Source organism: Lontra canadensis, unplaced genomic scaffold, assembly GCF_010015895.1.
Source record: "Lontra canadensis isolate GAN:19392208 unplaced genomic scaffold, GSC_riverotter_1.0 scaffold36, whole genome shotgun sequence".
NCBI classification, from domain to species: Eukaryota; Metazoa; Chordata; class Mammalia; order Carnivora; family Mustelidae; genus Lontra; species Lontra canadensis.
The window spans coordinates 13,675,838-13,703,434 of NW_022631030.1; the positions used below are offsets into that span (position 1 = coordinate 13,675,838).

The 27,597-nt window shown below is 43.4% G+C and overlaps 1 protein-coding gene and 1 pseudogene across 2 annotated transcripts; both read left to right on the forward strand.

Moving 5' to 3' along the window:
* Nucleotides 1-204: 204 nt before the first annotated feature.
* On the forward strand, nucleotides 205-27,597 carry TMEM45B (transmembrane protein 45B). 2 transcript variants are annotated; one of them, XM_032868925.1, is made up of 6 exons: nucleotides 205-704; nucleotides 21,880-22,075; nucleotides 24,030-24,236; nucleotides 25,095-25,279; nucleotides 25,782-25,927; nucleotides 26,966-27,597. In XM_032868925.1, the coding sequence occupies exons 2-6, from the start codon at nucleotides 21,895-21,897 to the stop codon at nucleotides 27,072-27,074; spliced, it is 828 nt and encodes a 275-aa protein (XP_032724816.1). In that variant the 5' UTR covers nucleotides 205-704; nucleotides 21,880-21,894; the 3' UTR covers nucleotides 27,075-27,597. The 2 variants fall into 2 exon arrangements, with proteins under 2 accessions (XP_032724816.1, XP_032724815.1); XM_032868924.1 differs by lacking the exon at nucleotides 205-704 and adding an exon at nucleotides 14,562-14,628.
* LOC116874409 lies at nucleotides 16,884-16,976 on the forward strand (annotated as a pseudogene).

Below are 27,597 nucleotides of genomic sequence, written 5' to 3' on the forward strand. Positions count from 1 at the left end.
TTAACTTCCGCAGGGTGTTATGAGTAAGAGTAGGAAACTACGAGGCCAACCCCTTACAGATGAGGGCACTGAGCCTGCACGATACTACAAAGAAAGTCGCGCATTTCTTCGTCGGAAGCGAGCCCGTTCCAGCAGCGGCTTTCCTTCGCAGCTCTTTCTCCAGTGCCTAGACACGTGCGGATCTAACATGCGACAGATCTGCGTGTGACCCTAAGCTAAAACCAGAAAATCGGACTCTGGTCCAGGATATGACTCCACAGCATTCCTTTGCTGCAGGGAGATCCGGGACTGGGTCGCCGGTGTGTTCACCGCGACTGCCCGCTCGGTAAACAGCCTTCTTGCGACAGCCTCTGCTCGCGAAGCCTCGCCGCCTCCCAGGCTCTGCAAGCGCTTTGCATCATAGGAGGTCACGGTGGCTCGCCGTCCGCCTCGGGTGCCCAGGAACCTGCCGCCGTCCGAGCACACCCCAGGGCGTGTCTTGGGACCGGAGAGCACCTCGGCGGGAGTGTCAGGGGCGTGGAGGGAAGTGCGGGCATTGGGACGGGAGGCCCCGCACGCCCGCGAGGGCGGGGAGAGCCGGCCAGGGGTGGGGAGGGCGGGCTGGCGGCGCTGCCTGGGCCCGGCCGGGCGCTCGCACCTGCCGGGTGGCTGCAGCAGTCGGCGCTCGACGCGGGCAGCGGAAGACTCCGGGGCGCTCGGGGCAGGTGAGCCGCCGCTGCGGGCTGGGGGCTAGGACGGCCAGCGGGCCGGGCCAGGGGACGCGGCCTCCGGAGGGGTGGATGGGGCGGAAGGGTGGAGGGCATGCCGCGGGCAGGGGAGTCGGAGGGGCCGGCCCGCCCAGGACTGGGGCAGCTGATCCGGGAGGCCCCTGAGCGCGCACCGCTGTCGGGTCGCCGGCGGCCGCGGCCGGTCAGGCAGACCGTGCGGCTGGGCCAGAGGAGCTTCGAAGTGCGAAGCCCCCGCCGGCCCATTCCGCTCCGCGGGTCCCAGGATCCGAGGACACCCCGCCCGCACGGCTCCTCTCAGGCCGGAGACCGGCCGGTCCCACGTCGCCGCGGGCACTCAGCGCCCTACCGTCCGGCCTCGTGAGCGCCTGCCCACAAATACGACGAGCCTGAGCCTCTCCCCGAGCCGGGAAAACAACAGGCGACCGGCCGACAAAGCTCCCTGAGTCGTGGCTTAGCTTCCACTGCGGCCTCCGTGGGTAGGGGCCGAGGGGCGACGAGCAGGGCTCGGGGAGGTTTACACTGGACCCAAACATCGTTTCAGGCGACCCGTCTGGGTCCAGAGTCTAACCTCTGGAGATACATTCCAGCCCCAGATGTAGGAAGGATTTGCGCTTCAGAAAGGGAAACCGGTCGCATCATGAAATAGAACTCTGAAAGAATTTTAGACAGCACCTCTTCTGCGAAGCGACCATTTATTCCACATGCCCTCCGGCCATGCCCCTTCACAGCTGCCATGTTCCTCCGCATCCCTGACCGTTTGCCCCCCGGCCCCGCCCACCGCTCCAACAGTGGTTGCTGGGATCATAAAGTGGCGTAAGAATCTTATCTGGGTCTTTGCATTCACTTTAATAGGTAGTACGACTTATTGTTCTAAGAAACATGTACTACTTAACCTGTTCGGTACAGTCTGGAGATTGTTGGTGTCAAACCTTGTGGAGGAGAGTCATAACATACCGGAAGACGTGGGTCGGCGTCACTTCCGGCGGCGCCCTTCTTGGCGGAGGGTTCTTCCGCTTCGTGAGGCTGTGCTTGCCCTCTGCTCCTGGAGTTTCTGGAACAGACGTGGAATTGATACGAAGGCCTTATTGAATATGGTGTCTTGATTTTACAAGGGAGAATGCCTAATGTAAGCAAAAGAGAAGCGTTACTTCTGGTTGGGCATTATTAGTTCTGGTGTGAGGACAGCCACGCATTGTTTCCTTTAAAGGACTTTGGTTTCCTCTCACTTCTTCCATGGGAGGTAGCGACAGTACCACTCCTTACCTCATGCTGCAGGTTTTTCCTTGTATTCTGTGGATTCCTCCCTCACCCTTCTGGTGGGCAATGGTTATGATGACCCAGGTGAACCTATCAAAGCTGGAGTTTGACACCAGTGATTCTATTTGGGGTGTGCCCCAGTATGTCCTTGGTTGTGTCTCTTACCTAATCTTAGCAAATGGCACTGTGAGATGGGGAGAAAAAAGGAGTAAAAAGAAAGACAGACATCTGCTAACTTGAAAGGTAACAACGGCTGCCATGCTTAATCGGTCAAAGTTCAGATATTACTTCTGCTGATTATAATCAAAGGATTATCTCTTTTCCTCAAACGAGTTTGCCTGTTGGAAATGGATAAGGGCAGTTTTACCATATGTAGAAACGCTCCCATAGCCAAAGTTCTGTTATTGCAAAATTTTTTATAATTGCGCTTAAGAGAGTGGAAGTCACCACTGTGTCATCAACTAATGGATGTATACCAGACAGATTTCACATCTGTATTTATTTCTAGAGACAGGTTGCAAGACCCAAAACTAGATCATGCACAGTACTACACAATATCCAGTAGGAACAATTAGAGGAACCAGTAAGTCCTGTAATCCCCACACTTCCTTTGAACTCAGCCTTCCTTTTAACCAGTCTTGTCCCCCAGACCTTTGCTGGGGGCTAGAGGTGATTTGAATTTTAGATCTTTGTCTTTGTCTTCTCTTTTCTCTGTGTCACAGGCTGCACTCCTGAAGGGACAGAGAAACTCAAAACATGTATCCGCCTTATGTGACAAAGAATTTAAACTGAAAATACCAAAGCATACTCATGTATTCCCTTGCAGATTTAGATGTAATGAGCCATTATTGATATCTTGCTGGTATCACATCATAAGAGGGCTTTACAGTGTACAAGGTGATTTCCATAAGCAGCAGTGTGAGGAAAGAGTAATTGCTTAGTTCATAAATGGAGAAGGTGAGTCTTATAATACTGAGTATCTGGCCTGGGATTATCTAACTGGTAAGTGGCAGGGCCAGGACTCAAACCAGAACTTCTTCCATAATATCTCAGTACCCTACACGGTGTCTTTTTATTTGTTCATTTAATTTGAGGATAGGGAGTTGTTTGTGATAGTTTCTCCTGACTTTTTTATTGAATATAGTCTCTGACTTGAACTCTTAGAATCTAAATTCAGAAACATTCTTGTTTGGTAGATTTCATGCGAACCTTTGTTCAGTGTAACTGCAAAAATATTTTAGAGCTGAGCATAGCCTGAAATATTACCAAGCCCAATCTTTTAGTTTTTTTCAAAGAGCAAGGGGAGATACAGGGAAAACTAAGCAAGTACCCAAACCTACTTTGTTAGAAGTTAGGCCTCCCGGCGTTCAGACTCTTTCCAGCATGTGGTCTCTTGAGGATTTCCTAGATATGTATATAAATCAAGTTGTTCAGTTTGATGTACTCTGTTGCTTTGGTGTCTGTGATAGCAAACCATAGCCTCTCTGAATCCTGGACTCAAATATCTGTAGATTCTTCAGCTCTAACTGTATTCCACATTCCATGAAGGAAAGAGCCTAATTGGTTTGGTGCATTGTGTTATTCTAAGCACAGGAGGCACTCAACAAAATGTGTTCAATACCCATCAATATGCTTTGTTCCCACTGGGATTGTTTGTTTTTATATGGAAGGCTCTAAGAACAAGAGCTAAACTACAAGATCATTGTAAAACAGTGATCGGTAGATTAGCGTCTCTCAAACACTATTACTCACCACAGAACTTGTACTCTCATGGCATGGAGTCTTGGATGAAATTAGGATGGCTTAAGCTACAGTCTCTCTTAATGCTAAAAACGTATATGCTACCCCAAAATACATCTCTATTTGTTTTAACTTGAAAATCATTTTCTCCAAAATCTTGAAGTGAAATTGGTACTCCAGGATGATAACCATGTGAGTCATGTGATTCCAGATATATTTTGGCTTAACCATACATGGGTCTAAGAGGCATAGTACAAGATGATCTCTGAAGGACTCATTTAGCTCTAAAAATCATATGCAAAAGTAATGTTAGCCATAGCCTTACTAATTACTAGATTTAGGAGCTAGTTTCCTCATGATTCAGGATTATAGCTAAGGTGAATCAGTTCAGTTCAGATCAAGAACTATTATTATATGGCAGGTTTTGTGCTAAGCCATGGGAAGTTTAAGGTGAAGCAGATAAGATCTCTGCTTTTGAGGTACGTATGGTCTCGTGAGTAAGGCATGTAAATGTGTAATTTTCATATGACAAGCTAAGTGATAAAAATCAAGATATGTATAAGATACTATGGTAAAACAGAAAAAGGTGGAGGGAATAACATGAACAAAATGTATACTATAAGGTTTGTGGTGGGAAGAAATGGGAAATGAGGCTCAAGGGACAGGCTAAGAGCCAGGTTCTGGGTATATGCCATGCAAAGGGGCGGAGTACATTGGTGTGGTGGTTAGTCAATGAAATATTTTAAATTTTATGGTAGTGTAGTCAGATTGTAAGATCTGTAAGCAGATGACTCTAGTAGCAGAATGGAAGGAGGATTTATGGAAGGCATGATTATAAGCATTACAGTAGTCAAAGCAAAAGACAATAAGAGCCTAAATGAGATAACTCTTGTAGGAACAGAAAGGAAATAGAACACCAGAAAATTTGGAGAAACAAAATAAGCAGAGTATTTTAGTCTCTCGTGAAATTGGAATACTGCAGGGCAGAGTGGAGGATGAGGGGGTGTCTAGGATGAGTCTTAGGAATCTGACTTTAGGAGTGACTGAATGTTAAGCGGTTACCTGAGTTTGAGATACAGAACAGAAGCCAAACTGATGGGGAAGGAAGATGATGAATTCAGGTTGGGACATGTTGACTTGAGATGTCTAAGAAGAATCTGTGTGTTTGTGTGTGTGTTGGTTCAGCAGGTAGTTAAATATATGAGTCTGAAACTCCGGGAAGAGGTCAAGGCTAGAGATAAGAGTCATCAGTGTGCAGATGGTTATTGAACTATGGGTGTGTGTGTGTTCTTGCAAGAAGAAGATATATAGAAGAACAGTGGACCAAAGTCTGCTAGTGTTTAAGAGACAGGACAGGAGTCAAAGGAGAGGAAGTCAAAGTAGAGGAAGAAGATTACAGAAGATGAAGAGAGCCAGGACAGAAGAGTATCATGAAAGCCAAAAACAGAAGGTTAATTCCAAAATTAAGTGACTAAGTGACATCTTCAACTGGAGCAGCACAAGAACAGAAGAGAGGTCTATTTACATGATATATTAAAGACTTCATTGAAACAGTATGAGGAACATTTGGTGACATCTATGAATCATTTCATTGTCATGGTGGTGAAGGAGGAGCAATTAATGGAGAAAGCAGTTGTATTTCCAAGTTTTTCCAAGAAATTTAAATGATTTCGACAGTGTTTGATTGCATTACACAAAACCATCGAAATTCCTTTCTATCCAAAGAAAATTTCATGTAAGTGGTAATTTATTTCAGTAATTACTGACTTGTCAAAGAATTTTAATATTAGAAATTGTTTTTAATTATCTATAAGTAGACCTATTATCAAAGGTATTTTGGCTCTGGACTAGGGGAGATGGTGAGAAAAAGATCCACGTATTTTGAGAAAAAATATACATATATAAAGTTGAAAACTTTGTAAAACTATATTTTGTTTGGAGATAATATATGTAGTAAATATGTAGCAAGTATATAGTATATAGTAAAACAAAAGTGAGTGAATGCTAAACACACATTTCAAAATGATGCTTATTTCTCAAGAGGGAGGAAGGGGAGAAGCCATCAAGAGGTGTCAACAGGAAGCTCCAAGGATGTTAGTAATGTTCTCTTTCTTAAGCTGGGTCATCGGACACAGTTGTTAAGTTACTCTTTATAACTCTTTATATACATTAGCTATGTTATTTTTATGTTTGAAATAATAAATAGGGAGAGGTACACAGGGGTTCTTCAGAGAGCCAGGGTCAGATGTTTTTTTGTTTCTTTTTCCTGTTTTCTTTTGTTATTTTGTGTGGGAAAAGCCTTGTGCCTGGTTATAGTTGGAAGGAAGAAAGCAACAACAAGTGAGAGAAGTTCCTGAGTAATAGATGTAGACCCAGAGGACACAGATGGAAGACTGGCCTATCAGAGGAGTGAATTTGAGAAGAATAGGTGTGGATAGATATGAATTCATAGGTGAGGAAAAGGAAATTGAGATGATTGGTGCCTTGTAGTCTCGATTGTGTTCATGGAATGAGAGGAAAGGTTTACCCAGGGTTGAGTGAACTCAGCTTTGAGGGAAGGGACGAGTTTTCAGACACCAGTCTATGGGAAATGGAAGTAAGACCTTGCATGTGTCCAGAAGCGCTGCTGAGTGCAGTAGAAGGCCCAGCATCCATCTTGTTCACTGATGTAAATGCCAGACACGCTCACTGATAGTACAGAAGGAAGGAAAAATACACGAGAAATGGTTCCTTGGTGCTTAAAAAATAAGCCAGCCTTTCAAGTCCAGGGATGCCCCTCCTGCTCTAATGTACGCTGAAGTGACTGCTTGTCCTCTTTGGTCATATCCACAACTTTAGTTCCATTTTCCCCCCATGTTCATGTCTGAACTTGCTCTGTCCTTTTCATGTTTCACTTCATTTTTTGTGTTGTGTTAGGAGCGAACATGGAAAGTGATTTTAGAACTAGGAGAAGCCATGGAGAGGACCTCTTCCAAACTACCATTTAACAAAGAAGTTATGATCCTGAGAGGTTACATATCTTGCTCAAGGTCACAAAGTAAGTTCATAACAAAACGTGGACTAGAACCCAGGTCAGCTGACTCAGAGGCCAGTGTTCTTTATTAGTTCTTGAGAAATCATGGAACTTAGCCCAGATATGTTCTTCAGTTTTTAATTCAAGATTCCAGTAAGACTGACTAATTTTCATGACAGATTGAAAGAGGCAATTAAGAAAGGCCCAACTGTAATGCCATCCCCCTCTGTGACTAGAGAATTACAATCCATATATTTCCTGACATTCAAACTTTCACAAGTATATAGCTCCATACTAGATTATAAACTCCTTAAGGATAGGGGTCATTTCTTTTTTCTTAAGTTTTTATTTTAATCATCTGGCGCTTATCATGACACGTGCACTCCTTAATCCCCATCACCTATTTCACCCATCCCCCACCCACCTCTTCTCTGGTAACCATGTTTGTTCTCTATAGTTAAGAATCTATAGTTTTGGGCACCTGGGTGGTTCAGTGGGTTGAGCCTCTGCCTTCATCTCGGGGTCATGATCTCAGGTTCCTGGGATCGAGGCCCGCATCAGGCTCTCTGCTCTGCGCCTGTCCTCCCCCCGCCCCCGCCTGCCTCTCTGCTTACTTGTGATTTCTGTCTGTCAAATAAATAAATAAAATCTTTTTTTTTTTTTAAAGAAAGAAAGAAAGTGGTCCGGTTTCATCCTTTTGCATGTTGCCATCCAGTTTTCCCAATGGCATTTGCTGAAGACACTATATTTCTCCCAATAGATACTCTTTTCTGCTTCATCGAAGATTAATTAATGATATAATTGTGGGTTTGTTTCTGGATTTTCTATTTTGTTCCATTCATCTCTGTGTCTATCTTTATGACTATACTATACTGTATTGACTACTACAGCTTTGTACTATAATGAAGTTCAGAATTGTGATTCTGTACTCGCTTCCGCAGCACATATACTAAAATCAGAATTGTGATGCTTCCAGCTTTACTTTTCTTTTTCAAGATTGCTTTGGTTATTCAGGATCTTTTGTGGGTCCATACAAATTTTAGGAGGGGTCATTTCTTATTCATTTTATTATTTCCTCATCACCCAGCACAGAGTCTTCTAGTTAATAGGATCACATGAAGGGGGGAAAGAAAGAAAGAAAGGAAGGAAGAAAGAAAGAAAGCAAGCAAGCAAGCAGGCAGGACTAAGACCATCTTTTGCTTAGAAATAAAACTCAGCTGGAAAGTAACTGAGCTCTGATAGGAATGAAGCACTGATACATGCTACAAGATTGGATGAACCTTGAAACCATGTCAAGTTCATGGAATGTTGTTCCATAGCTCATGAACTCATGCCAGACAAGGTTCAGATTCTTATTCTGGTCTTACGCATTCTGACCAGTTGTTCCAAGGACACACCTACCCACCTACAGAGAAAATAACAGTGACAGTAGTAGCTATGAAATTTTAAAAAGAGTGATGGCTTCCAGAGTGACGTAAGGGCTCTTGGGCTACTGTAAAGCAGGGGTACACTCTGCCTGAAGTTCAGTGAAGTTCACTGTCACATCAGCTGTGGGCAACAGAGAACTTTCACCTCTGTACTTCTGCTTTCTCTGCATTTTACTACCAAGCAGCTCATAGAAGAAGGAGGGGCATTAAGCTTGTTATTTGCAGAGTAACAGAAAGCTGAGTCCGGTAGGGTTTGTTATATTCCAAAGTAAACTCAGACCAGAAGCCATCTGAGTGTTTTTGTTGGCAAGAATAGATTCAAAAAGTATAAAAACCGTGTCGTGGACTAAAGTAATATTCTATATCCTCCCCATAACCTACTTGCCTACTGACCAAACACACATCCCATTCCTATTAAAAAGATATTCAACCAGGGGTGCCTGGGTGGCTCAGTCGTTAAGCATCTGCCTTCAGCTCAGGTCGTGGTCCTGGAGTCCTGGGATCGAGCCCTGCATCGGGCTCCCTGCTCAGTGGGAAGCCTGCTTCTCCCTCTCCCACTCCCCCTGCTTGTGTTCCCTCTCTCACTGTCAAATAAATAAATAAAACCTTAAAAAAAAAAAAAGATATTCAACGGCTACCTTCTCCAGGATCAGTAAATGTGCCATATGATTCCTCCCTTCCCACTTGGAAATAAGTACGAAAGGCTAAGGACAACAGCCTTAGTTCAATAATTATACTTCCCCTAAGAGAGAAGCCCAGGTTTCTCCCCCCATTAATTGTGGGAATAAGTATAAGAATACCAGAGAAGAGAGGAAACTAACATTTGTTAAACACTCACTCTAGTTAGCTGCTAGAAACTCTCAGTTAATCCTCACAAGATGCTTCTGTTAAGGTCCCTGTTTTGGAAAAGGGGGTACTGAAATCCAGAGAAGTTAGGGAACTTATGCAAGCTCTTACCAGCAGGAGTAGCAAAAGAAGGATCTATATACTTAGTTCATGTTCTTTCTATTATGTGACTATATTTCCCCTTAAAGGAACATGTAAGAACCCAGTTTCCTTTAGGGAAATCTGGGAAATTGATTCCACCCGAAATAATATAAAACTTGACTTGCATCTTTTCTAACTTAACCTTCCTCGGGTCCCTTTGTGAGTTGGTTCATATCCTTTCCAGAGACCCTTGGGCACACAGGACCCCAAGGTTTGGCTTATTTGACTTGAAGTATACTGCTTTGTTCATTCCCAATCTGAGATAATTTCAAGGGTTAATGGATTCGACCCATGGAAGAGAGTGACATTTGGTCTTTGTTGGTAAAGAAGGTAGGAAGGGCAGGGTGAAGAGAGTAAGCAACATTACCTGTCTCAGATCTGACTATATGGATGATTAGCTGCACCTGCTTCTTCGCCTTTGCATGTACTATTTGCTCTGCCTGGCACTGTATCCACCCTACCTATGCTTACCTGTTTTTCAAGGAAGTTTTAGGGACACTTCCCTCTATAATCTTTCTCCTATTTCTTCCGGGGTGAGTCAGAATCCTCCTTTCATTGTCATAACTGCACACTCTATTAAAATATTTAATATATGTGTCATAAGAGTTGAAGTACTCTTTCTTCACCAGAGTTTCACCTTATTGTAGTCAAGGTCCTCTGAAGATTGACAAAATCCATTTTCAAGAGTAGAAAGGTAAACGGACAGGCACCAAGACAATTCAAAGGGGCAAAGAATCTCTTCACCAGATGGCTGGGACAGTTGGATATGCAAAAATGAAGTTGGATCATGACCTCACACCATATACAAAAGTTAATTAAAATGGATCATAGACATAAATGTAAGAAATAAAACTGTAAAAATCTTAGAAGAAAACACAGGAGTGAATCTTCATGTTCTTGAGTTAAGCAATGGTTTCTTAGGACACCAAAAGCACAAACAACAAAAGAAAAAAATAGGTAAACTGAACTTCATTAAAATCAAAAGCTTCTGGGATGCATGGGTGGCTCTGTCGGTTAAGCATCTGCCTTCAGCTCAGGTCATGATCCCAGGGTCCTGAGATCCAGCTCTGCATCAGGCTCCCTGCTCAGTAGAGAGCCTGCTTCTCCCTCTCCCTCTACTGCTTCTGCTGCCTGTGTGCTCGTTCCCTCTCTCTCTCTCTCTCTCTCAAATAAATATATTTTTTTAATTTTATTTATTTATTTTGACAGAGAGAGATCACAGCAGGCAGAGAGGCAGGCAGAGAGAGAAGGGGAAGCAGGCTCCCCGCTGAGCAGAGAGCCCCATGTGGGGCTCAATCCCAGGACCCTGAGACCACGACCTGAGCTGAAGGCAGAGGCTTTAACCCACTGAGCCACCCAGGCGCCCCTCAAATAAATATTTTTAAAGATTTTTGAAAGATTAAAATTTAAAAACCAAATGCATGGCTAAACAAAATATGCCAAATCTGTACAATGGAGTATTATTCAACAATAAAAATGAATGGGGGTGCCTGGGTGGCTCAGTTGGTAAGCATCCGACTCTTGGTTTCCAAGATCTTAGGGTCATAAGATAGAGTCCCTCAAGTTGGGCTCCCCGCTCAGCAGGGAGTTTGCTTGAGGATTCTTACTCTCCCCCCCTCTCTCCCTCCTCCTGCATGCATTCTCTCTCTCTCTCCCTCTGAAACAACAACAACGGCAATAAAAAGGAGTGAAGCACTGATACATGCTACAAGATTGGCTGAACCTTGAAACCATACTAAGTGAAAGAGGCAGAGATATATGATTACACTTATAGGAAATATCTAGAATAGGCAAACCCATGGAGACATAAAGGAGGCTAGTTGTTGCCAGGAGCAGAGGGATTGGGAAGAAATGGGGAATGGGAAGTGGGAAATGATGGCTTTGGGTTGATGAAAATGTTCTAAAATCAGACGGTGGTAATGGTTGCACAACTGTGAGGATACCAGCAATCATTGAATTATATGCTTTAAAGTACTGCATTTTATATGAATTATATGTCAACAAAGCTATTATTTGAAAAAAGAAAAAGAGAAATAGCAAGAAAGCACTAAGACTTCTAGAACCATATGAGGGTGACTTTCAGATTCATTAGGAAAAACTGTCCCAGGAATACAAAGCAGGAACACTTAGCAAAGTTGTTGAAACCTTCAGAGTGTCTTCTTAGATACATCTGAGTTGTCTTTTGTAGTGGTTTAGTAATTAAATCTATAAAAGTATATGGAACTGTGCATTAAGTGATGAACAGATAAATAAAATGGGGTGTTATGGGCTGAATTATGCTCCCCACCCCCCACCAATTCATATGTTGTTGAAGTCCTAACCTCCAGTACTTCAGAAAGTGACTATATTTGAAGACATGGTCTGTAAAGAGATAATTAAGTTAAAATGACGTCATCAGGGAGGGCTCTAATCTAATCTAGCTGTTGTCCTATAAGAAGAGGACACAGGCGCATACCAAGGGAAGATAAATGTGAAGGTGCGCCATCTTCAAACCCAGGACAAAGGCCTCAGAAAACTGCCAACACCTCCATCTCAGACTTCTAACCTCCAGAACTGTGAAAAAATAAATTTTGGTTTTTTTTTTTAAACCACCCAGTGTGGTTTGTTACAGCAGCCCCAGCAAACCAATAAATGCATTATATGCGTACAATGAAATATTCAGCCACAGAAAGGGATAAGTAGCGATGCATGCCACAACGTGGATGAACCTTGAAAACATGATGCAAAAAGAAAGAAACCAGTCTAGGGGCTCCTGGCTGGCTCAGTCAGGAGAGCATGTGACTCTTGATCTTGGGGTTGTGAGTTCGAGCCCCATCCTGGGTGTAGCAATTAAACAATTTAAAAAAAAAGAAAGTCAGTCTCAAGTGACTACATTTTTTGATTCAATTTATGTAAAATGTCCAGAATAGGTAAATTAGTAGAAATAAAAAGTACATTAGTGGTTCCCTAGGGCTTTTAGGAAAGAGGACTTGGGAAAATGGAGTCACTAATGGGTTAGGGGAATTTTTTTGTGGGTATGAAAATGTTCTAAAATTGACTGTGGTGATTGATTGTACAACTCCATAGATCTATGCAAAACCACTGAATTTTATACTGTAGGTGAAAATGGTATGTGAATTATATATCCATAAAGCTGTTACTTTAAAAAAAAAAAAAGGGCATCATGGAAAGCAAGGGAGATAATTTCTAGGAAAGTGAGTTTATGCCCCATAAACAGTTTTGAAGGTAGAACACTCTAATAAGTGGTGACATACACAACAAATAAAGGCAGCTGGATCTCTGCTTCCTTCAGAAAATAAGATAGGGAGCTGGCCTAGAATAGATCAGGGTCTCAGGGTCTCACAGCCTCAGCATTACTGAGAGTTGAGCTGCAGAATTGTTTTGTCGTGGGGGCTGTCCTGCATAGTGCAAGACGCTTAGCAGGACTTCCAGACTCCACCCACTGGATGCGAACAACACCGCCAACACCCCCAGTTGTGACAACGACCAAAAGTATCCATAGACACATCGCCACTGTTGAGAACATGGCAGGGGCTGGAGAAATGGCCCCAGAGGTTAACCTTACAATGTAACAAACAGACCCCCACTTGCTTGAATTTTAATTTTGCTGCCTTTAAAGGCAGGGCAGTAGGGTGGAGGTAGAAGAACTCAGGCACCATTTCGAAAGAGAAAATGTGTCTATCAGATATCAGAAAGACAAGGAGGGAGTCAGGACAGTTCCAGATACAATTTGCCAAAATTGTCTTTCACAACTTTTTGGTACAAATTCTGCCATTCTTCATGACATCATAACTTCTTCCCTTGAAATAGTAAAGCTTTCCAATATCTTTTTAAAGAAACTGCAAAAGCCTGTGTCCTACCTATAACATGTTGATCCTGTACATCCGTATGACTCAGAACAATTTAGGTAATGCTGGATAACAATCCTCAAAGCTTAGTGGCTCATTACAAATGTTTATTTTTCTCATGCCATGTGTTCATCGTGGCTTGTTTGGGGTTCTGCTCCATGTCTCCTCACTCTGGAATCTAGGTTCTTAGAAGAGCTACTGTCATGAACATTGATGGTAACGTGGTAAAGGGAAATGTGTTCTGGGGGGGCGGTGTCTTGAACATGTTTCTGCCCAGAACTAACACTTCTGCCCACAATTCCCAAGACCCCACCCAACCACAGGGGGCCAGAAAATGCAATCATACCATGTGCCCAGAAGAGAGAGAGCCAGACATACTTAATATATAATGTTACATACCCTCAAAGTACCATTCCATATTGCTTTCCCTGTTCATATAATCATATACCTGTACACATATATAATATACATATGCAGGACAGTACCACTGTTGCTCCAAATGGTTCATATTATTTGTTTTTGTTTTGTTTTGTTTTGTTTTGTTTTAAATAGGTCATATTATAAGTATTCTTTTCCATCATGCTAGTCTCGGCCAACTCTCTCATGGAAAACCTTCCAGTACAGCTGGTATAGCTCTAATTCATTCTTTTTAATGATTACATAATTTCCCATCATGAAGATAAACCATAATTTACTAAGTCAAATGGATGGCTAGAACTAAGAAGAGGTCCAGGTTCTCTGATATTTGGTAATCTATACATTTGTATCCTGTCATCTCAAATTGGGAGAAATTGGCTTTAATTCCAACCCCCCTTCCATGAATGCCAAGTCCTTAGTTCTAATGTTAGAGAGTGCTGGTTGCTAAGCCCAGGCACTCAAGGAAGAAAATAAAATTCAATCTCCTTATTTTTGATTCTCTCACTCATCTAAATACATCCTTTCCCTACTTTCTTCATCTAAAATAAGGGAAAATATGGGCTTTATTAAGAAACAAAAGGCACCATATCAAGTTTTATTTTTAACTACAGGCAAACTGCATCAAGCATAATTTCTCCTTTCCTCTGCTCACTCCCTCTACTTCTCTGACTCTCCAGTCCTCTTCTTTCCCTGTCTTCTCCTCCTCCTTACTCTTCCCTCTTTTTTCTCTTCTGGACATCTTCAACTTGTCTTCCATTTCACTTATCTCAAATTAAAATTAGAGAATGTAGAGGAGGGAAATGGTTAAAGATAAGGAGGACAAGGAAAAGCATGTCAAACCTCTTATGCAAATGATGTTCCTTGTCCAGTGATCTCCTTAGACAGGACATGAAAAGGTACCCAAACCACTAGTCTCTCAGATGTCAGCTGTAACAAAGCTACTACCTCTCCAAAACACTCAGCCCTCCCTTCACACTGTAGCTTGTGCAATATCAAAAAAAGAGCAAATATATTAAAATAAGAAAGGAAGATTATCTTTGCAGAAGCACTTTCTGATGTTTTCTCTGTGGGTTTTTCTTAGATTGATTTTTTTTTTTTTTTAAATCTCAGGTTTGTGAGTATAAGCCCTGTGGAGCCTACTTTTAAAAAAAGGGGAAAAAAGACCTGAGCTGAAATCAGGAGTTGGACGCTTAACTGACTGAACCACCCAGGTACCTCTGAAGTATTTTAGGGTGTAATTCTAAAGGATTTATCCCTTAAACATCTGCTTTTTAATTTATTTTTAAATTATTTTTTTTAAAGCTAGACTCCTCAGGGACTTAGCCTCTTTGAATGGTGTTATCCAAATTATTAGAATTCTAAATTTTTATTTTTTAATTTGAAGTTAGTTATTTCCTTTTTCCTCCTTATTGAAACTGACCTATCCTATATCTCTACTACATGTCCTATGAGGTAGCTAATCAAGTAAAGTAATCTAATAATTGGTTACTGGAAGAAATCTACCTCCCTGCTCCTCTCCCTCATCAAATCAAGGTACTCATCTTTCCAAGTAGCATAAGTAGGTTTAGAAATAGTGTCTACAGACGTGCTGCAGGCCCTGCATTCACTGATGTGAATCCGAAACCAGATAAAAAGGGAGGGTAAAGCCTGACAAACAGGTGTGAACAGACAAGGACTCTGCCTTCATTCAGGGTATTGCTCCTCAAAAAATGGGGAAGGACAGGAAAGATTTGCAGAGCTGGTTTTTCTGCACTTCTGGCTAAGAAAACAAGGGAGTAGAACAGGCTTGATCATGAAGGGGACCTGTGTTGAAGATTAAATGAAAATGGAGGCTTTTTTAAAATGTTGATCGATACAGGGTTTAAAAAGAATGAGAAGAGAGCCTTCCAGTAATGGAAGCATGAATAGACAGGCAATTTCTTTCTGCACAAACCAAACAAAAAAATGTATAAAGCTAGAAAAAATTGTCAAAACTAGCCATTTCCAGGAACTGGAAATTGACCAAAGTCAGACCATGAATCAAGACACTGTTGTGACTTTGTTAAATTGACGTTTGTTAAGTAAGAGTCCTGGGGCATCTGATGGCGAGTCTCTGTTCACCAAAAGACGACTATCGAAACAGAGATTTGTATTTTTCAAAGGTCCTGGAGAAGGTGAAAGTCACACCTTGGAACCACATGGGGAGGTCAAGGCAGAGTGCAGGTAGAGAGTGTGACAGGACCTGGCACACATATCCACAAGTGGAACCCCTGGGATTCCCAGGCTAGGCCCAGACTGGTCAGTTCCAATCAGAAAGAACAGGATTTGGTAGGCTTCACAGGAGTCTTATTTAAGGAGTGCACACGGGGAAGGCCCTGAGCGGGGAGGTGAGTGGGGGGGGGGGGGGGGGGGGGGGGGACACACCCCTGGGGTAGTGGTACCAGGAACTTCCCTGTACTCATGACTCTGCAGTTGATCTCTGGGGCATGCTCGCAGGACGGGCTCATGCCAGTTCAAGGCCTCTGCTGGCCACCTGCCCACACAAAATGGTGGAGGAGACCGCGGTATTATGGAGTAATTCAGCTAAACTCCCAACAGCAGCTTTTGTTGTTGAAAAGCTACTATATCTTCAGGCAAAACAGTTGGAGGCCATGGACTTTTTGCCTGAGGCTGCTGCCATTAACACCTCCACTCAGTCAATGACTTGTTTTTCCTTTTTTTTTTTTTTTAATTGACATATAATGTATTATTTGCCCCAGGGGTACAGGTCTGTGAAGTAATGTGGAGCTAGCTATGTAAACAAGTAGTTTTGCTGCCAGGAGAAACAGATGCAGTTTAGGGTGGTGACTGGAGGGTTGAAAATCTTTGGCTCTAAGAGTTAAACACGGGAATGAGCAGAGAAGGGGAGGCAGAGAGAGGGGGGAGTCAGAAAAGATAACTGAGGAATTAATGGCTGAAAACTTCTCAAGTTTGGTGAAAAATATTAAGCTACAGACCCAAGCCGCTCAGCCAAGATCAAAGAATAAAACAAAACAAAACACAGAAGAACCGCAAAAAGATATATTAGAGTCAGACGGCTGAAAGCCAAAGATAAGAGGAAAAACTTGAATGCAGGAAGAAAAGTAACTCCCTGGGGGATAACAATATAATTAATAGCTGATTTCTCATCAGCCAGAAGCCAATGGAATGACATAATCAAAGTGTTGAAAGGAAAAACTGCCAACTAAGACTTCTGTATCCAGCCTATTTTTCAAAAATGAAAATGAAATAAAGATATTTCCGGATAAACAAAACAGAAAGAATTCATTGGTAACAGAACTGATCTATAAGAAATATTAAAGGATCTCCTTCCTGTTGGAAGTAAATGAGATTAAAGTGTTATTCAAATGCACAGGAAGGAATGAAGAGCACTCGAAATGGTAAATATGTAATTAAATATAAAGGCTATATATCCGTCTCTATTTCCTGAAAAATGTAAGACTATTTAGTGGTCAGTTCAACAGTATAGATACTAAAATTGGAATGATACAGAGAAGATTAACATGGCCTCTGCACAAGCAGGATATGCAAACATATTTTTGTATTAAATCACTATATTGTACATCTAAAACTAATATAACACATATGTTAACTATACTGGAATTAAAATTAAAAACTTATTAAGAAGTTTTTTGAAATGACTATTTAAAGCAATAATTGTAATGCTGTTGGTTTATAATATAGATGTTATATACACAAATTTATATTTCTTCATCATTAATACATATCTCAACAATGGCATGATGAAGGGCGTAGGATATGGAGCTATAAATTAGCAAAATGGCTATATTTTACCAGAATTAAGTTAATATTAACCTAACATAGACAGTGATGCATATGGTAATTTCTAGAGCCAGCATTAGAAAAGAATATTTTCAAAACTATAGCTAAAAAAAATGAAAAGAGGAATTAGAATAGTACATCCAAATTATGTGATAGACAAAAGACAGCAGTAAATAAGGAACAGAGGAACAAAAAAGGTATGAGAGAACAAGAGGAATTTGAAATTAAAAACACATTTACATTAGCAACCCCCCGAAAAGAAATACTTAGGTGTAAAACTAACACAATAAGTACAAGATCTGAAGAAAACCACAGAACTCGGATGAATGAAACGAGAGAACTAAATAAATGGGGAAATATTCCATGTGCATGGATAGGAAGACAAGGTCTTGATATGGTCAAGATATTAGTTCTTCCTGACTCAACTGATAATTAAATGTAATCTCAATCAAGAGCCCAGCAAGTTGGGGCGCCTGGGTGGTTCAGTGGGTTGAGCCTCTGCCTTCAGCTCAGGTCATGATCTCAGGGTCCTGGGATTGAGTCCCACATAGGGCTCTCTGCTCAGCAGGGAGCCTGCTTCCCCCCACCCCCGCCTGCCTCTCTGCCTACTTGTGCTCTCTCTCTCTGTTAAATAAATAAATAAAATCTTTAAAAAAGAAAAAAAAAGAAAGAAAGAAGAAAAGAGCCCAGCAAGTTATTTCATGGATATAGACAAATTGATCCTAAAGTTTATATGGAGAGGCAAAAGACCCAGAATAGCCAACACAATATTGAAGAAGAACAAAGAACAAAGGACTCATGTGACCCAACTTCAAGACTTATTATAAATCTACAGTTATCAAGAGACTGTGGTATTGGCAAAGAAATCGGGAAATAGAGATCAATGAAACAGAGATATAGAGCCCAGAAACAGACCCTGATCAATTGATCTTTGACAAAAGAGCCAAGGTAACTAACACAATGGAGCAATATGGTCCCTTCAACAAGTAGCTCTGAACAACTGGATATCCACTTGCAAAAAAATTAACCTAGACACAGACCTTACACCCATCACAAAAGATGACTCAAAATGAACCATAGATCTAAATGTAAAATGTAAAGCTATAAAATTCCTAGAAGACATATAAGAGTAAACCTAGATGACCCGGGGTATGGTGATGCTTTTTTAGATACAACACCAAAGACATAATCCATGAAAGAAATAACTGGTAAGTTGGACTTCATTAAAATTAATAATTTTTTTAAAAGATTTTATTTATTTATTTGACAGAGAGAGAGACACAGTGAGAGAGAGAGAGAGCACAAGCAGGGGGAGTGGGAGAGGGAGAAGCAGACTTTCCACCGTGGCAGGGAGCCCAACGGGGGGCTCAATCCCAGGATCATGACCCAAGCTGAAGGCAGACACCCAATGACTGAGCCATCCAGGCACCCCTAAAATTAATGTTTATAAAAATGTTTATAGGGCGCCTGGGTGGCTCAGTGGGTTAAGCCGCTGCCTTCGGCTGGGGTCATGATCTCAGGGCCCTGGGATCGAGTCCTGCGTCAGGCTCTCTGCTCAGCAGGGAGCCTGCTCCCTCCTCTCTCTCCGCCTGCCTCTCTGTCTACTTGTGATCTCTCTGTCAAATAAATAAATAAAATCTTAAAAAAAAATGTTTATAAAAACATTTTATAATATGCTTTTTAAAGTACTTTATAATACTTTGTCTCATTTGATTCCTATAATAATGATAACTCTGGCAACTAACTGTGTTTCCTATATATAATTATATAATGTTAAAATTAAAAACTTCTGCTCTGCAAAAGACAAAATCAAGAAAATGAGAAGACAAGCCACAGACTGGAAGACAATATTTGCAAAAGACATCTGATAAAGGACTGCTATCCAAAATAAACAACTCTTAAAACTGAAGAAAAAAAAAATTAAAAATGAGTCAAACACCTTGACAGACACTTCACCAAAGATATACAAATAAGCATCTGAAAAGATGCTCCCCATCGTAGTATGTCTTCAGATAACTGCAAATTCAAATGATGACATACTACTACATACCTCTTAGAACGGCCAAATTCAGTGTCTGCAACACTGACAACACCAAATGCTGGTGCTGCATAGGTTTCTAGTGAGAATGCAAAGTGGTACAGCCACTCTGGAAGACAGTTTGGCAGTTCCTACAAAACACACACTTACCATACAATCCAGCAGTCTCGCTCCTTGGTGTTTAACCGAAGGAGATAAAAACTTAACGTTCACACAAACACTCGCACACAGATGTAACAGCTTTATTCATGATTCCCAAATCTTAAAAGCGATCAAGATGTCCTACAGTAGGTGAATGGATAAACTGTGGCACATCCAGACATGAAAAGACAGAAAAGAAAAGTGCATATTACTAAATGAGAGAAGCCAATCTGAAGAGGCTACATATTTTACGATTCCAACCTTCGACATTCTAGAAAAAGCAAAACTGTGGAGACAGTAAAAAGGGGTGGTGTCGGGGGTGGGGGAGGGGGAGAGACGAATAGGCAGAGCACAGAGAATTTTTAGGGCAGTGAAAATACTGTGTGATATTTATAGTGATGGACACATGTCATTACACTTTTGTAACATCAAGAGTGAACCCTAGGGGCACCTGGCTGGTTCAGTCAGTTAAGCGTCTGTCTTCAGCTCAGGTCATGATCCTGGGGTCCTGGGATGGAGCCCCAGATTAGGCCCCCTGCTCAGTGGGGAGCCTGCTTCTCCCTCTCCCTGTACCCTTCCCACCACCCCCACCCAATACCTGCACACTCTCTCTCAAATAAACAAAATCTTAAAAAAAAAAAAAAAAGGTGAACCCTAAGGTGAACTGTGGACTTGGGGTGATGATGATGTGTCAGTGTGGATTCATCCTTGGTTTAAAAAAAAAAATCACCGAATATTACTCAGGCATCAGAAAGGATCAATACCCACCATTTTGGAGGGGTATCCTCCATCCCTCCGGGGTGGAACCAGAGGGGATTCTGCTGAGTGAAATAAGTCAATCAGAGAAAGACAATTATATGGTTTCCCTTATATGTGGAACACAAGGGATAGCATGGAGGACATTAGGAGAAGAAAGGGGAAAATGAAGGGGTTGGAAATCAGAGGGGGAGATGAATCATGAGAGACTGTGGACTGCAGGAAACAAACTGAGGGTTTTAAAGGGAAGGGGAGATGGGTTGGCCGGGTGGTGGGTATTAGGGAGGGCACAGATTGCATGGAGCACTGGGTGTTATACGCAAATGATGAATCATGGAGCACTGCATCAAAGACTGATGATGTACTGTATGGTGACTAACATAGTAATGAAAAAAAGCGCCACTCAGGTGAGCGATATCCATAATGGGGGGAGACGATGCATGTGTGCAGGCAAAAGCTGTGTGAAAAATCTATCTTACTCTCAATTTTGTTGTAAACCTACAACAGCTCTAAAAAAAAAAAATGCTGAAAATGTACCCTGTAATATACTACTTGGATGAGCATGTACTTGTCCACAAATACTTGAGTGCTTACTCGGGCCCCCCTGTAGGCACTGAGCTAACTGCAATAACAAAACAGAGCAAATCCCTACTTTCAGGGACTTTATATTCCAGTGGATAGAGCTGGGTGCTTAAAAAAAAAAATCAATATGTAATATCAGATAGTGATCCATGCTTTCTAAAGAAAACTTAGACGTATACCTGGATAGCATTTGGTAGGTAGTTATTAGCTGTAAGTAATAAACATACAATGAATAAATTTTTTAAAAAAGCATACCTGGATTGAAAAATGGGACGTGCCTGCTACTTTACACAAAGTAGTCTGGGAATAGAGTAACATTTGAATGGAGACTTGAGAAACATGAAGGGAGACCTATTGGCTTTTTGTGGAAAGCCCGCTGGCAATGACAGATGGCCCAAGCCCTGAAGCAGGAGCTGTCTGTGTTTGGGAATGGAGGCCTGGGAAGGGACCCCATGGCGCGGGGCTGGAGGGGGAGGTCGGAGAGGTCAAAGGGATAGCTGGGATCATGTAGGGCTTATCAGCCGTGGTAAGGACTTTGGATCGACAGAGCCATAATAATGAAAGTGATGATTGAAGCAAATGAACATCATGTGACTGCGGTGCCCGTGAGGGCTGAGGAGGGAGAGCTGCAGGAAGCTGGCAGACAAGGCCCCACCGAGATGAACGAGCAAACGGCAGCCTGCACAAATGCACGAGAATCCTGCAGGCAAATACCAGAAGAAATTAGAGTGATTTCACTAGTGGGTGAGGAGGGAAGCATCACAGGGCTGCTGCTTTCCATTAGAAGCCTTTTAAATATGGTTTGACTTGTTTTTAACGATAAGGGTTTTTTAAAACTTGGGAAAGTTCTTAAGGAAGGGTGGGATGCTCAATCCTAAGGGCATCAGATGTGAAACAGACCATGTAGCCAGTGCTCGGGGGTGGAAGTCCTGACAGCCAGGGTTGGAATAGTCATTCTCATAAAATAAGCCTTCATGTTATGCCCTTGAAGTCTTATCTGCTGAGCGCCTGCCCATGAGAATGAGGGGGGCCTTCTTCCCTGGGCTTATGATTTGGAATTCTGTCACATATTGTGTTTCCTGCCAAAATAGCCTTTTCTGTTTTCTTCGTCCAGCCACATGACAGCTGTCCCTTATTTTCTTAGGTGCCAGAGAACACAATGGCGAACTTTAAGGGCCATGCTCTCCCAGGGAGTTTCTTCTTGATAGTTGGGCTGTGGTGGTCAGTAAAGTACCCGCTGATATACTTTCACCAGAAGGGGAAAAGCAGCCAACTGACTCGTTACCAACAGCGTCTCGAGATCATTGAAGCCGCAATCAGAACCTTGTTTTCAGTCATTGGTAAGAAGGGGGTCATCTGGTCCAGGGGATCTCCCCACCACACCCAGCAACTTTAACCCATTTTCTGGACTCTGTGAAATGGAATGTTTCCACTGGCAGTTAACAAAACAAGGATTTTCAGTGCGCCACTAAATATTTTATAGTATCTATTGTGATCCGAGCTTTGTCAGTGTTAATAGTTAATAGCACTTTACAACATAGTGCGCTGTGAAAAACTACCAAAAAAACATTCTTTGCCCTGGAAGGACATAGGTGTTAAGTTGTAGGAATAGAAGACCTACTTGATGAAAGAGATAAAACATAAATAATAGAAAAAATAATAGAGTAAGCTCATGTACATGAATTAGGGAAGTACTAAATGGAGTTTAGAAAAATCATCTTTCCTTCCAGTTGTCTCTCCACTAGAATCTCAGGAGTCGTTACCACCTAATTCCTTGGCATATCCTCCATCCCCATACCTCAAGCAATCACCAAGACAGGGACTTTATGCTAGAGGACTAGTAAGAGAGGCCGGGGAAGAGACTGAAGAAAGCCAGCCGAGGGCTGTTGGAAAGGGATTTTCCTTTACTGTGCCCGTTCCAGCAAAACCCATGCACTTCCAAGGTGACTCGTCATCCCTTCCATTCCACTCGTGGCCACATGAGAAGGGGCCTGCAGGGCCAACAGTAGAAAGTGTTCTTCCTCGGGATCTGCCCATCATAGGGGTAACGGGACTTCATTCTGCAGTTGCATGTTGCTGCTTCTCATCTTAGGCCTATAGCGTCTCAGAAGGAGCTGAAGCAACACAAGCAGCCCCTCTAGGAGTGAGCGGAGGCACCTAGCTTGCTTCGCCCAGCCCCGCTGGGTTTTCCCATCCCCCAGGCAGTCATTCGGGCATCTTGTCTTTCTGGAGTCAAGAAGTGACGGGAACTACACAGCTTAAATGCTAAGGACAGCATCAGTGTTGCCTAGAAAAAGAGCTAGAAAAGTCTTTGGCCTCTTCGCTGGGTAAGACCACTGCTCATCCAACGAGATCTCCTGAGCTCCTACCCAGCAGGAACTCACCATTCCAGGTCTCGGGGATACAGTGGGGAACCAAGCAGAGTCCCTGCCCTCACAGAGCTCCCATTCCAGTGTCAGTGGGACTTCTTCCCCTGGTCCTTGCCACCAATTCCTTGACCCTTCACATATAAATTTGGGAAGGGGCTGGGTTTAAGGGAAAAACGTTTGGGGAACAGGGTCCAGAATGTTGTCATGGAGCATTATTCTAGGCCCCAACAACATTCAGGGCACTGGGCATAAAGGCCAATCTGTTGCCTTCCAAAACAGATGATGAAGTAGGAAGGCTAAGAACTATGAGCCACTGTCTCAAAGGGTTGCCTCTTGTAAGACACAGAAACCCCAGTGACATGCCTCCACCTGCTTTTCCCAGTATTTAGGTTACGGAGACCGAAAGCTACGGGAAGGGCTCACAGCTCAGAGAGCTCACTCTGTGCTCAGGAAAACCACTCACTCTAAGGCTGCCCTGATGAACACGCACCGGGAGCTGCTTCTCCCCCCTCAGGCGCACTCCACTGTCTCCACCACCAGTGTCTTTGCTCGGGTCCCCTTATTTTCAACCTAATGGTTTCGTTCCAGGATTTCCTTCACTGCTCACTTAGCCCAAAGATTAATGCATCAGCCACATTCTCACCGAAGTGATTGTGCCTTGCTTTCAGCTCAGTCACCAAACAAATATCCCGGGGACCTGTGTGACTGTTTCTACTGCTGCTTCTCTCCGCATCCCATCCCCAAAGGAACAAAGGCAAGATGTCCACACAGGTTCCCCGGCAAAAGCCTTATTTTGCACTGAAATAGCTGCATCTGAGGGAGCAAAGTAGACTTTCACCCGTCTCAACTTCACTCATGACCTGCAGGTGTTTTCGTCTGTGTTGAGCTCCTCCTCCCTCTCATGCTCCGCTCTCATCCCCCACAGGGATCCTGGCGGAGCAGTTTGTTCCCGACGGGCCCCACCTCCACCTGTACCACGAAAGCGAGTGGGTGAAGTTAATGAACTGGCAGCACAGCACCATGTACTTATTCTTCGCGGTCTCAGGGATCGTGGATCTGCTCACCTGCCTCGTCAGCCATGTCCCCCTGGGGCTGGACAGACTGGTTATGGCCGTGGCGACATTCACCGAAGGTAACTTAGTGGTGCGGATGGGAAAAAGAGCAAAGCAAGAGACAAATACTGCAAATACAGGAACTTTCCCCCAGAAAGCCCCAATCGCTGAATTTCAGAAACCTGAACAGGACTTGGTCCCGTGCTCTGGATGATACAGGGGACATAGTCCGTAAAACAGCACACGAAAACATAAGGCTTTGAGCCCAAGTCTCTGGATCTTGGTGCACAAACTCCCTAGCCCCTCCCCCATCATGCTTGCACGTGTGCACATCCACACTCACATACACAGTAGCTGGCCCAAACCTGGCCAGATGCCACCACGCATCAGAACTCCCTCTACTCGGGGAAGGAGACTGCACTCCACCTCCCACCCTGGAGTGTGTTCCTGTCTGGACTCCATCACAACCCTCAGGAGACCCACCCAGCAGCTAGGCCCCATCTCCCAACAGAGCTCACACTAACCGGGATAAGGAAAAAGCATTTTGTAATCCAGCAACCTCCTCTACTACCTCTGTACCTCAGGAAGAGCTGGGGGGCGGGGTGGAAAGGTTGAATGAGGGCAAAACTGAACTTCTAGTACACACGCACACAGTCCGTCACAAATCAGCAACATGTTTCACCTACGCATCTGCATGAAGGCATTTACTTAAAGGATCCATCCCTTGCAGCACAGATCCACTTCGTACATAACACGAAAGCAACCTGCTGTATCAACCTGTATACAACCTGTAATGTTGTATCAGCTGACTTCGTAAGTGCTGAAACATCGAGCTTTGAGATGGGTGTAGGAGGGCGTTCTAGGAACGGGAACAGTGCAGATGAAGCCTTCCGAGCAGAATGCCGCGAACCCGTGGTGGCTGAAATTGCTTTGTGCAGGTTTTCTCTTCTACTACCACGTCCATAACCGCCCACCCCTGGACCAGCACATCCACTCGCTCCTGCTGTGCGCCGTGTTCGGAGGGGCCTTCAGCATCTTCGTAGAGGTGATCCTCAGGGACAATATCGTGCTGCAGCTCTTCCGAACCAGTCTCGTTATTCTTCAGGGCACCTGGTTCTGGCAGGTAATTATCCAAAACGGTGCTCTTCACACGCATGGATTCCAGGAGCCATGCTGAGCTCGGGTAAGGCAGGTCCCGCCGGGCCAGCACAGGAAGGGCTCCGCAGGGCAACTTGTCTTCCCACGCCTACCCACCCCCTTAAGTGATTTCATCCGGTAGCATCTTACTGATGGGTTAACAGGCTTCGGAACCGCGCAGCACACAGCGAGCATATTAAAGAACGCCCCATCTGCCCTGTGGTGCAGACACTGTTACAGGCTCCACTTGTCTGCTCACCTGAAATGCATGTCCTGAAATGTTGTCTTTAAATAAGCTCATGCTAAACCCAGGAGAGTAATCCTCCCGCACAAAAAGGCCTTTCTCTGCCTCTGGTATAGGTATGGGGAAGACGAGCCAGTGGGGGAGATCCTAGTGGGGGAGATACGGACAATGGGGGTAGTATGGGGAGGCAGCAAGCTCACTTCTCAGGAGCAACTAAAGCCAGCTTCTCTGTATAACCCACCAGATCGGGTTTGTGCTGTTCCCACCTTTTGGAGGACCTGAATGGGACCAGAAAGATCACGCAAACCTCATGTTCATCACCATGTGCTTCTGCTGGCACTACTTGGCTGCCCTCTGCATTGTGGCCATCGGCTACTCGCTCGTTTTCTGGTAAGTCCAAGGGAAGACAACTTCTGTCTAGTTTTTTTCCTCCTAACAACCTCTTGTCCCTAAAATCTATTACACTACATCATTTTTATTTCCAGTGACTAAGCTTCCATAAATAAGCAGTGCTATCTTGTACCACTTCTTGAGAGCCAACTATCTGCCCAGTGCTGCGGAGGAAGGTGATGAGATTCTGAGAAGTTAAAGGACTGTATGGTCATAGTAACCCAACAGACCCAGGTTTTAAAGGCAGTTCTGATGGACTTGAAGGCTGTGATGTGAAAGGAAAACTCTGAATTAGGCATCAGTGCTGGACTGCAGACGCCGCTCCGCCATTGTTTTGAACCCATCACCTTATTCCTGGGTTCGCCCCACCTCCTTCCCAGAGATGTGGCAATCAGTGCCGTAACAGCAGGCGTGCTTTCAAGTGCTCGTCAGAGGTTACTAGAATAGCTGACCATTCCCAGGCACTCACTGTCCCAGGCCCTGCAGTAAGAACCGCATGTCTATTATCCCACTGAATCCTCATTATTTTATGAAGTAATGTGCTGTAAGGTTTTACAGATGGGGAAACCAAGGCTTCAAAGACTTAGTAACTTGATCGAAGTCACCCATTGAGTCAGCAGCAGACATGGCCTTGAACTGTGGAGCAAGTGATTTTTGGGGTATGCTAGTAATTAGTTCTGTTGTAGCTGCCCCTCATTTTTTCTAGTTTCCAATCTCCCTTCCCAAAGCAGATAGACTTCACACAAAAGTGTGAGCTTAAGGTCACACTTTTCCTTTAGTTCTACTGCCTGGCCAGTGAAACAATAAAGTGGGAGACAGGAGACCTATGTTTAGTCTGTTATGACATTAACCATTAAATATTATTAATCATCTACCAATGAACAGTGTCCAAGAAGTGAGATATGCAGAAAGCCACAGTATTTTACAGACATGTAAAGAAAATGCTTTAAGAACCAACGGATGCCTTAACGTCCTTGGTTGAGAGAACAAGGGACTTCAGAGCTAATGTCATGTGCTTTTACTGTTGCTCTGTTACAGCCATTTGACCCGGTTAAAAAGGCCTGGAGGAGAAATCATTGGCATTCAGAAGCTGAAGTCAGATCACACTTACCAGACAGCCCTCTTGAGTGGCTCGGATGAGGAATGAGAGGCCACCCGTCACCAGTGCGGGGTGGATGTGCCCCTCTGAGTACAACATGCCAGAGTGTGCAAAGAGGTAGCTCATCTCCCTTCCAGTGCCTGCTGTGGTCTGCTCTGAAGGGTTTATATATTGGCACCTTCTCATTAAACTAAGGTTTCTGTGGCTATGGTATCCTTCATAGAGAAAAATGAAGCAACAAGCCCTTATTTACGTTCCTGTATGAAGGGAAATCAAAGACTCTGAAAGTTTCAGAATAGGATGTGGCCTCATGGATGAATGCAGGATATGAATCCAGCAGAAAATACTGCTTTTGATAAATTATTCCTTTTTCTCTCAAGAAAACAGGTACTTTCTTAGAGAAATTAAGTAAACAAGACTGCCTTTATTTTAAAGATGCAATTCTAGCACATATATTTTTTTTAAAGTAAAAATTCACAAGCTTGGTACTTTAAATATTACTTGTCAAACATTTCCTAATTAACCATTAATACTCCAGAATACTGCATACTATTGATAAGTGATGATGCTG